Source organism: Chenopodium album, chromosome 9, assembly GCF_948465745.1.
Source record: "Chenopodium album chromosome 9, dcCheAlbu1.1, whole genome shotgun sequence".
Lineage (NCBI taxonomy): Eukaryota > Viridiplantae > Streptophyta > Magnoliopsida > Caryophyllales > Amaranthaceae > Chenopodium > Chenopodium album.
Genome location: NC_137842.1, coordinates 65,803,685 through 65,817,148, shown reverse-complemented (window position 1 = coordinate 65,817,148; position 13,464 = coordinate 65,803,685). Strand labels below are relative to the sequence as shown.

Here is a 13,464-nt window from a genome sequence, read left to right as displayed (position 1 = left end):
TATTGCTTTATGTAATGTGATGTATAAGCTTGTTTCAAAGTCCATTGTTCTTAGGCTCAAAAATATTTTACCCAGAGTTGTTTCTGAGAATCAGAGTGCTTTTGTCCCGGGGCGCCTTATCACTGATAATGCCTTGATTGCACTGGAGTTATTCCACACTATGAAGCATCGAAGTAAGGGGAAGAAGGGGTCTATGGCTTTGAAATTAGATATGAGTAAAGCCTATGATAGGGTGGAATGGGGCTTTCTTCGTAAGTTGTTGCTCACCATGGGGTTCGATGGAAGATGGGTCAATTTGGTTATGGACCGTGTTTGTACTATTTCTTACTCTTTCGTTATTAATGGAGGAGTTTGTGGGGAGGTGATCCTGTCTAGGGGGATCCGTCAAGGAGATCCGCTCTCTCCTTATCTGTTTATCCTGGTTGCGGATGTATTTTCTAGTATGTTGCAAAAGAAAATTCGTGACAGGTGTTTGCATGGGGCTAAGGCTAGCAGGAATGGTCCCGAGGTTTCCCATCTGTTATTTGCTGATGATAGTCTCCTTTTTATAAGGGCTAACCGACAGGAATGATTAATTGTAGTTGATATTCTCAACCAGTATGAACAAGCATCCGGGCAGAAAATTAATTATGACAAGTCGGAGGTGTCCTTTAGCAAAGGGGTATGTATTGAGCAAAGGTCCGAGTTGATGGGTGTATTGAAAATGTGGCAAGTAGACAGACATGAGAAATACCTTGGTATTCCAACTATTGTTGGGAGGTCGAAGAAAACAATATTTGAAGCTCTTCTTGACAGAATTTGGAAGAAACTGCAGGGTTGGAAGGATAAACTTCTTTCAAGGGCCGGAAAGGAGATCTTGCTCAAATCAGTCATTCAAGCCATTCCTACATATTTGATGGGAATTTATAAACTTCCATGCTCGGTCATTCAACGTATTCATTCTGCGATGGCTAGATTTTGGTGGGGGTCTACGGATGGAAAAAGGAAAATTCATTGGAAAAGTTGGGAGTCATTATGTACTTTGAAGTGTCTTGGAGGGATGGGTTTTAGAGATTTGGCGGTGTTCAACGATGCATTACTTGGAAGGCAAGCTTGGCGCTTGCTTCAAGCCCCCAACTCTCTTCTTGGCCGGGTTTTCAAAGCAAAGTACTTTCCCAATGGCGATTTTCTTGGCTCTTCCCTTGGCTTAGGGGGTTCTTATTCTTGGCGAAGTATATGGTCTGTGAAGGCCTTAGTCAAGGAGGGTACTCTTTGGAATGTGGGGAAGGGAAACAAAATTAATATATGGCACGAGCCTTGGGTTGCGGATGAGTCTGGGAGATTTATTCTTAGTAGCGAGGTCACTAATTTAACCCTTGTAAGCGACTTAATTGATGCAGAAAGCCGAGAATGGAAGGCTGAACTGATCGAGGAAGTATTCGAGGAGCGGGATGCACGCTGTATTTTGGCTCTCCCACTTCGCGAAAGTGATGGTGATGATGAGTTGTGTTGAGCTTTCTCAAAGAATGGTGACTATACTGTGAAATCTGCCTATCTTTTGGGTAAGGGGTGCGATCTTGATAAGTTTCACCAAGCGTGGGTGGAAATTTGGAAAGCGGATGTGTCTCCTAAGGTGAGACACTTTCTTTGGCGCCTATGCACTACCACTCTTCCCACTCGTGCTCTGCTTCATTATCGACACATGACTGAAGACGTGTCGTGCCCGTGGTGCAATGCTGATTCTGAAACTGCTTATCATGCCCTCGTTGCCTGCCCAAGAGTAAGAGATCTATGGACTAATTGCCGCTGTGAACAAATGACTGATTGGAGCACGGCTGCCTCGTTTTGTGACCTGATCGTGAGCTGGAAAGAGCTTGATAAAAAGACAAAACAGAGAGGCTTCTATCTGGCTTGGTGTGTTTGGGGTGAGCGAAACCTGAAAGTTTTTAGCAACAAATCCACCCCAGACAACATCATTGTAAATAGGGTGTGGCGTTATGTGGAGGAGCAAGGCAACTATAAGGCTTGCATTTACAAATCCACCCTGACACAACCTCCTGCCAGTCCAAAGCACTGGTCTGCTCCTCCCTCGAACATAATTAAGCTAAATGTCGACGCTTCCCTTGCTGAGGAGGGATGGGTTGGGCTTGGTGTGGTTGCAAGGAACACAGAGGGCAATATCATTTTTGCAGCAACTTGAAGAACTCGTGCTTTTTGGACACCTGAAATAGCAGAAGCCAAAGCAATTCTGTTTGCTTTAAAGCTGGGCAGGAAGTTTCATCTGAGGGATATAATTCTTGAGTCAGATTGCAAGGTTGTGCTGGATCGTTTGTCTCGAGGAACCACATTCTCTGCTGACATTGACAAAGTGCTTGATGACATTCTCTTTAATTGTTCTAATTTTCATTTTGTTAAGTGGTCTCATGTTAAGCGTGAAGGCAATTTTGTCGCTCATGCTCTTGCTAGGATTGTTCCGTATGGAGTTGAACAAATTTGGGAAAATCATTGTCCCCAAGAGGTTGCTCCTTACGTGTTGATGGACTCTTTGATTTCTTCTTAATGAATGCCTAGCTTGGTTTGTTTCAAAAAAAAAATAAAAAATACGGAGTATTTTGCAACTAACTAAAAAGCAAATGTTACTCAAGACTTGAGAAGTTGAACTACAAAAGAAAAATTGGAAGAAAATGAAAAGAGAAACGTGTAAAGAATTTTGCGGGAAACAAAAAGTGGATAGGATAAGTAGATAACGGTTTATACCACATCTTCTATTTTAATCCAAAAACACAAATTTCAGTTAAAATTATACAAACTGAAGAGAAAACACACTCTCATACTACTCAGTAAAGATGAAATCTTCATCTTCAATTCTCACCAAATCCATTCATCTTTATCGACCCAATAATTCTTTCAAATTCCACCATTTTAATCAACCCCATTTCCCCAATTTGCAAAATGACAGAAAAATTATGACTTTCAGGGTTTGTTGCAAAATCAATGTACCACAAGATAAGAGCAATAAACCCATTTCCCAGAAGATTGTAATTTCTGAAGGAGCTCCATCTTTGAAGGGGGCTGAGGATGGCAGTGGGAAAGTTCCTCCACCGCCGCCGCCGCCAAAAAAGCCAACTTCTTCTGTGAATAGGTTGTTGAAGAGAATCCCTCAAAGGGTTTTGGGTGTTTTGTCAAATTTGCAACTTGCTATTGGAGAAATGTTTGCTATTGCTGGTCTTATGGCTATTGGTATTGCTCATGTTCTCTCTCTTTTTGTGTCTATTTATTTATGAGTGTGTATCGAGTTACAAGTGCAATGATGTAGACGAGATTTGATTTTTGACCCAGATGCCATCCCAAGGACTATAATTTTCTCTAAAGCTTAGTTCAATGTGGAATTGTAGGGTTAATTTGAAATTAGTTGTTTATTGAATTGAACATTAGTTTGCTAATTTGTTGCTACTATATGTTTTATGCCATTGTTTGTCTAAATTTGTTGTTGAGATTTGGTATTTAGCAATTTTGCTTGGTTGATATATAGTTTTGTCTTAGCAAGATTATGCATGTTGTTCAGTTAGGGTAAATTATGTCAAATAACTACAGCAGTTCTGGGTTTCAAGTTTTAGCCAATTATATGAAATTGGGGAAATATGTTGATTTCATATTAAGTGTAGTCAAGTCCAGAGCTTTGTCTGAGAAAAGGATCACATAAGATGTAAAGAAATTTCATGGAAAATTGAAGCTTATTATTACTTATGGTCTTGTTGATTACCAATTTGGCAAAATGAGTTGTGTTGGTCACTAATTGTTGAGTTGGTTTATTATTGTTGAATGGATGTGCTTGGTTTTTATTGTTGTTTCAAGTTGTTTTTGATCGTCCTCAGATTTTTATAATGTATTTGAATATATACTGCAGGTACTTTCATTGATCAAGGCGAGGCTCCCGATTATTATTTTCAAAAATATCCAGAAGATCATCCTGTACTTGGATTTTTCACTTGGAAGTGGGTTCTAACACTTGGGTTTGACCACATGTTCTCATCGCCAATTTTCCTTGGAACATTAGGACTGTTGGCAGCATCTCTAATGGCATGTACTTACACCACACAGATTCCCTTGGTTAAGGTCGCACGAAGGTCCAATATGAATTTCATACTATGAGTTTTTTTGGCTGTTCCAAAGCAGCTTAGGTACAATATAGTCACATGTATGTGTTTTCCGACAGATGGAATTTCTTAAAGTCATCTGAGGCCATTTGCAAGCAGGAATTTTCAGAAAAACTGCCTAGAGCATCAGTTCAAGATTTGGGTGTTGTTCTTATGGGGGCTGGATATGAGGTACAGTATAGCAGTTTTTCAGGTTTATCTAGAATCAGATGTTTATTAAACGAGCTACAAATTTCTTTACTTTTGAGCAAAATTATACTACGCAATCTGCAGTCAGATGTGTAATCGTGGTTGTATTAAGAGGATGTTCTTTAATTTCCGTTAAAAAAAGGAAAGATTCAATCAATCAATCAAAGCCTTAATCCCATGAGTGGGGTAAAAAGGGAAGATTATGATCAGCTAATCTCCTCTTCTTATAAGGTTTGTGAATATGGTTTCTGTAGGTATTCTTAAAAGGACCGTATATGTATGCTTTCAAGGGTCTAGCTGGCCGGTTTGCTCCAATTGGAGTTCACCTGGCTATGATACTAATAATGGCCGGAGCAACACTTAGTGCCACAGGGAGCTTCAGAGGTTCTGTTGATGTTCCTCAAGGACTAAACTTTGTCGTAGGTGATGTGCTCAGTCCATTTGGAGTCCTCTCAAAGCCTACCGAAGCTTTCAATACAGAGGTCCATGTTAATAGATTCTCAATGGAGTATTATGAGAGCGGAGAGGTTGGTAAGCCTTTTGATCTCATCTTAAATCTTTTGTTTCAACAAAAAGCTGTTATCACATTCACCGTAATTGTCAATGCTCAAGGCCTCGTTGGCTTTCTGGATAACTCGTTTATGTTAGTGACGTTGACACACTTTCTACCATGTTTTGTTTGGTGATCAATTAGATTATTGGGGGTAATATAATACTACATTTCTGGTTTTCATGCAGGTATCACAATTTTACACTGATCTCTCTCTGTTTGACCTTAATGGGAAGGAGGTGTTGAGAAAAACAATAAGCGTGAATAACCCTTTGAGGTATGGAGGAATTACAATCTATCAAACGGATTGGGGCCTCTCTGCTTTGCAGATTCTCAAGGATGATGAAGGTCCTTTTAATTTGGCAATGGCTCCTTTGAAGTTGAATGGTGACAAAAGACTTTATGGAACTTTTCTGCCTGTTGGGAATGATGACTCTCAGAATGTCAAGGGAATGTGAGTACTTTGATAAATTTATGTAAAATTTTTATCAATCATATCTTACTAGGTCATTTTATGTGTTTTTTTGCACTTCTTGCGAACTTACAAAAAATAATCTTTTCTGGAATATGTTGTTTTCTGCTGGTATAAATATGCTAGCCCTTGCAAATTCCTGCATTTATCTGTGGAAAAGTTTCATATTATTTGTTTATGCAGATCGATGCTTGCTCGTGATCTACAATCTATTGTCTTGTATGATCAAGATGGAAAATTTGTGGGTGTTCGACGACCAAACTCGAAACTGCCAATTGACATTGATGGGATAAAAATTGAAATTCTAGATGCCATAGGAAGTACAGGCCTTGAACTAAAAGTAAGTTTTAGGAGATATTCCAGATTTGTCAATTCTTATTACCTCATTTAGCTTCCCCTTGGCTAATCTACTTGCTTTTCAGACTGACCCTGGAGTGCCTGTTGTATATGCTGGATTTGGTGCTCTGATGCTCACAACATGTATCAGCTATTTATCTCATGCACAGGTGATTTTCTGAGCTCTTGATTATCACTCTTCAAGGATTTGTTACGCAATTGCTACTTGGATATACTAATTCCATTTTATCGCCACTTTACAATGTTTACATTCCTGTTGCACCCCCATGAAAGATCTACTGCTGCTAGTATTAAGGGGGTGATTGATATGAAATGTAATAACTTCGTTAATTAGCGAGACAGAATACAAAGGGATTACTTAATCTTGACAGAGAAATTAAGAGGCATAATTTTTCTTTCTTGAAGAACACTATAGATTGTTCTAGGCATGTTTGTTTTTTTAGTTCAATTTTGTTGATACATGCTCACATTTTCTTTCTTGCAAATTATTCTCTAGATATGGGCTTTACAAGACGGAACAACAGTGGTGGTTGGGGGGAAGACAAATCGTGCAAAGGGTGAGTTCCCAGATGAAATGAACCGCTTGCTTGATCGAGTTCCAGAACTAGTGGAAAAAACTATAAACAAACCATCTGAAAGCATGAGTGCATAGCTTGCACTTCAAATGAAGTAACAGTCAACTTCAGAGGTGCATGAGGTAAATTTCAGGGGGAAAGAAAAAACATAGCTCCACATGATTCACAGTATACCAGTAAGAGTGCTTCCGCAATTTGACATTAAAACACATTGTCAAAATATATGTTCTCAATCTCTCATTGATAAATTCCATGTATAGTTGTAGTCATTCTTTGGAAGTGTTTCTTTATGGTCTCTGAAGCTTGAGTATGAAAGAATCTCAAATTCTCAAGTTTTGATATTCGGTTACTTTTTTCCCCAAAATATATGTTAATGTATTACATGTCAAGGGCATACTAGTTAGTTGTATAATTGAACGAACTAATACATACAAAAAGGTTGAAATACTATTTACTATACAATGTTAGTCATTGTGGTGTAATTTCTCTTATCTGAATCACCTGCTGTTAGCCTGTTGATCATCCATCAGTCTACCAGCACCACTCTTTGGTTTTTTGCCTTTCCTTTCACCCCTATTCTATACATCTGAAGGATCTATGTTGCTCGGACTCTCTTCCAATTACTCGTGTCAGATCCTTGACACTCTGACATGAGGAGGAATTACCACTCTAATTTGGACTGAAAACAAGGAAATTTTCCTTAAAAAGACACCACTAACACTTGGGACACATAGTTGTGTCTAACTAACATGAGTACCCAATTCCCTGAAGTCTGAGTGACATTAAGGAGTAAAAGACTTTTTTGCTAGAATAAGAAGCATTCGAGAATGAAGAACTGGCCAACCTGCCTAGTAACAATGGCAGTCTCGTCTCATATTTCCCTCAAGTTTGTCACATCGGTGTATGTCCGGCACGTTGTCCAGTTGCCCAGAATCTGTTTTTTCTATGAGTTTGCTGCTGTATCTGTTTCTGTCTGATCCCGACTCCACAGAGAACTTGGACTTGAGATCCTGATACTCCTATCGGCAAGCTGAGAACCTACACAATGAGAAGAAGTTAGCTAACCCCGGGGTGATCCGGGGATAACCACTCCGATGATAAAGTCAGAAAGGTGTTTAAGAAAAAGAAAATAAGAGAGAGAGAAAGTAGAGAGAGATTAGAGAGATAAAAAGTGTAATTAATGTCCTCATTAATGAGGTCTTACCTACTATTTATAATGGTTTATCTTGACAGGTGGCTCTCATCCATGCAGAGCCTTTTGTGCCAAGTGTCGAGCTTCTGTTGCCACGTGTTACATTTCGGTGGGCCGACATGTCTTCAATCTGTGACATATCAGCATCTTCTCCATGATTACTAAAACCTGATCATGTTTTCATAAGATATCGGTCATGCCAGATATCATCCCATACAGTATCTATTCTCCATAATGTTGTTGAAGGTTGTCTATGGTCTCTTGGTATATTTCTTCAAAATCTTTTACTTTGTTCTGGCCTTCTGGGCTGTATGTTACCTATATGACATCAGTGTTTAGTCATTAGTTATGTTATACCTTGTTTGTAAAAATATGGCCGATTTTTAACAATATGATCTGCCACTCAAACTTCAATAAGCTGAGCTTTAAATTTTCTCCTACGAGTAAATATAAACCACAAAGAAGACTACATTGATTTTATAAACACCTATCAACGGGTGAAAAATAAAAAACAAACCTTTTTTAATGTATGAATAAGGTTGTGTACATCGGATCCTTTTATACCTTGCATAGAATAAAGGCTTTTTAAAAAGTATCATGGTATTAAGACTATAAAGTAAAATTACTTCACATGTATAACAAATTGCGTTGACTCAAATAAAAACATAATATTGATTTCTAGTAAGGATAGAGATAAGGGAGAAAAAAAAATTATTTTTTTTTTTTTTTTTTAAAGATGGAGATAAGAACTTGAGATGGGGAATGGGGATATGGATAAAGTTAAAATGTGTAAATTTGTCATTTATCTTATTCTTATTCTCTATTTATATCGATAAGGCATAATCATTATTTTATCCTTATCTCACACACAAATTTCTAAGCTTTATTTCCGTCTCTATCTCCATTTCATACCATACATCCCGCAAATGTCCACGATTAACATAATTTTAAAATTTGTTAAAAACCCGTCATTTAATTAAATAAAAACTATTATATAAGTAATAATTAAACAATCAAGCAATTAACCACAAGCTACTAGAATTGTCTATAAAACTAAAGTTGACAGACAGGTCCAAATTGCTCACGACATTGCTAATACCTACAAGCTCAACATTTGTTTTTTCACAATTTGATACCAAAATTTGTTTTTCCCCAATAATTTATGTTAAGTTCTGTCAATAATAATAATAATAATAATAATAATAATAATAAAAGTTAATATTCAAAATTACATATCAAAACGATTATAGTTAGTATATACGATGTATATATTTGAACCATTATAGTTAGTATGTTATGAGTAAACTTTTATGATACATTTTTTTTTCTGATAAATCTCCTTAACTATACATCAGTAATAAAAAAAATTTACGGAGTAATAAAAATGAATATTTAAAACTATACTCAAAATGAGCTTTGTTTAGAGTAATATACGAAGTCATGAATATCATGATCTTAAAATACACTTGAATATTTTTATTTTTTTAAAAAATGGAGTGTTTATTATGATTTTTTTTTCGTAGGAGAATTTTTAAAATTAAAAATAAAATGTAGATTTAGGTTTAAAAAAATACCGTTGGCCTTCATTTTGCTATATGGGCTGGACTTCAACTAATCAGATTTATTTATTAAAAGCCCAACTATTTAAAATACATTTAGGGTTTCGTAATAGTGGGGGCACTGCTGGCAGCTTCCATGCCTATTAAAGGTGACGTTGGTACTTCCATTTTTTCATCCACAAATCAACCAACCCTAAAATAGTTTAGATCTGTCCTTGCCGCTCTTAGCTCAGAGAAAAGCAAAACAACCAGATGTTTTCGAGAGAATGAAAGTACACATCCAAAGTATGAGTTTCTGTTTTTTCAGAGATCTCATCGGAGAGTTCTCAGAGTTCTCTCCGCAACTGCAATCAAGCTGTATGGCTACCTCGACCATGGTTTCCCTGTCTAAATACGAACACGGTGTCGTTCGATACCGTGTACAATTATTATGGGTTCGATCCTAATTGCTACTGTCGCTTGGCGTGACATGATGGATTCGAATCCAATTGTTACTGCCATTTGGCGTGACATTAGAAACGAAAATCTAATTGTTACTGCCATTTGGCGCAACATTTTCTACTTAGAGTAGACGATGGGAAAAAGCTAAAACAGTTCTTGGAGGATGGGAAAAAGCTAATTGTAATTTTATATAAATGTAATTATTGAAATGTATGAATTATTTTTGTTATTCGATTTGTATTTTGTTTCTCCAATATATTATATAAAGTAATGTATTTTTACAATTTTCGTTAATAATTTCATTTCTATTTAAGTTGCGCTTTTAGAATTGGTAGATTTCCATTTGTTTAATCATAATCCATGAATCTTATGCATAAAATCGGGGAGATAAAAAGAACTCAAAAAATGATTAAAATGTGTCTTTTTCAAACTTTGAATGCTTTTTTTCCCTAAAAAGTTTATTCACTATTTTGTGCAAATTTAAATCCGAATATTCGATTACTGGAATCATTGGTATTTTGGTTTTGAATTTTTAGTTTTAAAAAGGTCAAACGCTTAACATAAAATTTTGGCTTAATTAACCCTATTTTGTTTTGGGCTAATCAGCTTACTTTTTCCTTAATAATTAATTTTAGAATTTTTTTTTGAAGGAATCTTAGAATTAAAAAGTAACGGCGATTAGTGCTATTATTAATTAAACAAATAGGTTAATGTATTATTTTATCATTGTAAATACTCACAATTTTAGGGGAGAGTTTGGAAAATATAAATTAACATAAACAAGTATGAGTAATCTTAAACAAGTATCAAATGCTTTTTTTTATTGATGTTACATTGTCAGTTGTCACCCTTTAGAAAACTTGATTTGCATTTTTGAAAAATTGCTCTATTGACTAAATTGATGATACGTACTAATTGTGGGCTGGCTGCTTAGTGGCCTTAGCCCTAACACTTTGACCTGGTTGGATTATCTGATGTCCTCTCAACCTCAAATATGAAGTATATTTTAAACGGATTAGGCCTCTTAAATAATACGGAGTACTTGGTACTTCGTAATAAATTTTGAAAATAATAATATGGGTTTAATATGGTTGGAGAATTATTAAGTGTTACAAATTTAGATGATATGTTTAGTTTGACGACACACTTTAGAGAGAAGAGAAAAAATGTTAAAGCAAGTGGGTAAATTATGTGATTTAGCTTATTTTAATCAAGTTTTCAAAAATGAGTACTAAGTCGTGCATGGCTAAGACTCTAAGAGCACTAACCCCAATTATTTTTAGGCTTGGATGAATTTATAAAATCTTTTTTATAGGTGGGTGGCCGAGTGGGCAACTATGGGGTTGAGGATCGGAGTTGATGAAGTGGTAAATAAAAGATGATTACTCTATGATTTAACTCCACTATCGACACGGCTACACAATGCAGAGTAATCCCTCCGTTTTTAAATACTTATTCCAATTTTTTTTGGCCGTTTTTAAATCTCTTATTTGGAAATCTTTTACAATATTTGATTTATTTCTCTAACTTAATAGACCCAACATAAATTATATTTTATTAATTTCATATTCTCTCTCCTCCAATTCTCTCCAGTATTTTTGTTTTTTTTTTTTTTTTTTACAATTTTTATTCTTCCACATACCCTACTACCTACATATTTATTACTTTCTCCAATTTCTCCTAAAACTCAGCACATGAAGAAATAGAGCAAGTATTTAAAAACGGAGGGAGTATTTCATAACAACTGACATACTTGAACTTTTTTCACTATTTATATGCTAAGTTTGACTATAGTATTTACACTATTTAGTTAATACAGAGTATTCAAAAACCAATTAGTTTCATATGCTCCGTAAAATGTTTCACCATTTCCTTCCTTTTTTTTTTTCTTAATTGGCATGTGATGTGGTCAATGCCAGAAAATGAAAATCAACGGTGACTTTCCGACCAATGGTGGCGTCTTACAACATTTACCTTTTATAAGGTATTTTCTTATAGCATTTTTTTCTATTAGATAGTTTCTCGAAAAAAAAAGTGTTTTATAAGGTAGTTTTTTTTACAAATGTCCTAATATTTATAACGATCTTGCTAACGAGCGCCCCGGGACGTTAGATAAGGATAAATTATATTGGTTGAAATGGTATTAAGTTCGGAATTCATGACAAAATCACGCGTCGTTCGGTGTAATTAATGTTAATTTTACTCTAATATTTGCACTTTAATTATCTTATCTAACGCCCCCGGGACGCTCATTAGCTTTTGCTTAATGCTTATGTGCCGAATTTATTAATGGTTAAACTTTTGCATGCATTGCTTAATGCTTATGAGCCGAATTAAATTGTTTCAACGGCTGGAGTATGATTTTTATGGTATATAGAAATATTTGCTCAACTCCTCTAGCTTAAAGTGATACCCAAAGCAATTAAGTGTGAGTCAAGTGTTAATTTTAATTCATGAATTTTTCCCCATTTGCAATCTCAAAGACAAAATTTGTATATTTCCTTTACTAATTGAGAAGGAGCTCTTGATGTTGTTGGGTTATAACTTATAAGTGGTTTGTGAGCAAATTAAATTACTCATTAAGAGTCGTTTACCAAACACTACCTTTAGTTTCTTTTGATACGGAGTACTTCATATTAACTTTTATTTTGTTTTCATACTTGTTAGGTAAAAGCTTTAGGGCCTGTTCTCATTGATTGAACTCAGCTGAATTGAACTGAATTAAGCTGAGCTGAACTGAACTGAACTGAGTTGAACTGAACTGAACTGAATATTTTATAAAAGAAGGAAATTAGAAGCTGAACTGAACTGAACTGAATTGAACTGAACTGAGCTGAGCTGAACTGAACTGAGCTGAGCTGAACTGGACTGAACTGAACTGAACTAAATTTCAACGTAAGAGAACAAGCCCTTAATATCTCTAGTTATATATCTAAATGTCATTTTAAGAATTCATAATGATACAAAATCAACTAAATTGCACACAATTACTCGTATAATTTCTCTTAGTGTGCTAATAGATTAAACGTGTTAACGTCATATTATTCATGTTTTTAATCAGTAAATCACATAACCGAAAGTTATTACTCCGTATAAAGTCTATCAAATTGGTGATAGCCTTACGTTTTACTCCGTATAAAGTCTATCAATATTGTAAAAGCTTTTCAAATAAGGAAATAGAGCAAATATTTAAAAACGGTCGAAAAAGGAAAGTAGACGGAGGGAGTAAGGGGTAAAGTTGCTTGCATTTGACACTTTTTTTCTTTTTCCCACGCACAACGATGCGCATAAAACAGGGCTTTATTTAAAAACAGAGGTGTAAAACAGTCTCTTTCTTTAAATATATCGGTGAAATGTTGTTGTTACATGAATCGGATTGGATCGAACTAGCTTCACATGTATAACAAGGTAGCTAGATATGAATATAACCAACCAAATAAAATCAAAATTATTATGCAGGTTTATTCACATCTGTCATATGATCCATTGTGATACCCATTTATTCCATGTGTCTAGAACTCCTGCTCTTTCAACTGATTTACGTCATTTCCAATGTTTTTTCAATTTTCAATTTGCATGCAATTAAACTACTCAATTAACAAATCACAAAGATATGCAAAATCAGTTAGACACTTAATCACATTTGATCATGATTTATATTAAATGGTAGTATTTATTAATTTGTACTTAAAGTTAATTAATCACTATATATTCATTGAAAATTAGTTAACTTTTTAAACTTTTTTTTGGGGAGTTATAAAGAGCAATTGGGTAGCATTTCAAAGACTACCAATAGAAAATCAACTGGCAATTTCTTTTCTGTACACAATTGCATGCATTTTTAGTGGGCATAAACTTGTGCATTCTTTGTATGTACCATTTTTTCATATTATTTGGCGAAACTTGATTTGAATTAATAAAATTTCCGTTTTTCCGCGTCTCTCTCAAAATATACTTGTTGCACCCCTATAATGTGTGGAAACCCGTGTTGTA

At 35.3% G+C, this 13,464-nt stretch overlaps 2 protein-coding genes and 1 pseudogene across 2 annotated transcripts; all 3 read left to right on the top strand.

Moving 5' to 3' along the window:
- Nucleotides 1–703: 703 nt before the first annotated feature.
- On the top strand, nucleotides 704–1,492 carry LOC145557994 (putative mitochondrial protein AtMg00310 pseudogene; annotated as a pseudogene).
- Nucleotides 1,493–1,681: 189 nt separating this feature from the next.
- LOC145557993 (uncharacterized) lies at nucleotides 1,682–2,539 on the top strand. The gene is made up of 2 exons (XM_081619152.1): nucleotides 1,682–2,129; nucleotides 2,214–2,539. Exons 1-2 carry the CDS (start codon nucleotides 1,682–1,684, stop codon nucleotides 2,537–2,539), a joined length of 774 nt encoding a protein of 257 aa, XP_081475278.1.
- Nucleotides 2,540–2,745: 206 nt separating this feature from the next.
- On the top strand, nucleotides 2,746–6,755 carry LOC145558822 (cytochrome c biogenesis protein CCS1, chloroplastic-like). The gene is made up of 8 exons (XM_081620163.1): nucleotides 2,746–3,219; nucleotides 3,887–4,106; nucleotides 4,196–4,307; nucleotides 4,580–4,852; nucleotides 5,064–5,329; nucleotides 5,531–5,687; nucleotides 5,770–5,853; nucleotides 6,201–6,755. The coding sequence occupies exons 1-8, from the start codon at nucleotides 2,826–2,828 to the stop codon at nucleotides 6,354–6,356; spliced, it is 1,662 nt and encodes a 553-aa protein (XP_081476289.1). The 5' UTR covers nucleotides 2,746–2,825; the 3' UTR covers nucleotides 6,357–6,755.
- The last annotated feature ends 6,709 nt before the right edge of the window (nucleotides 6,756–13,464 follow it).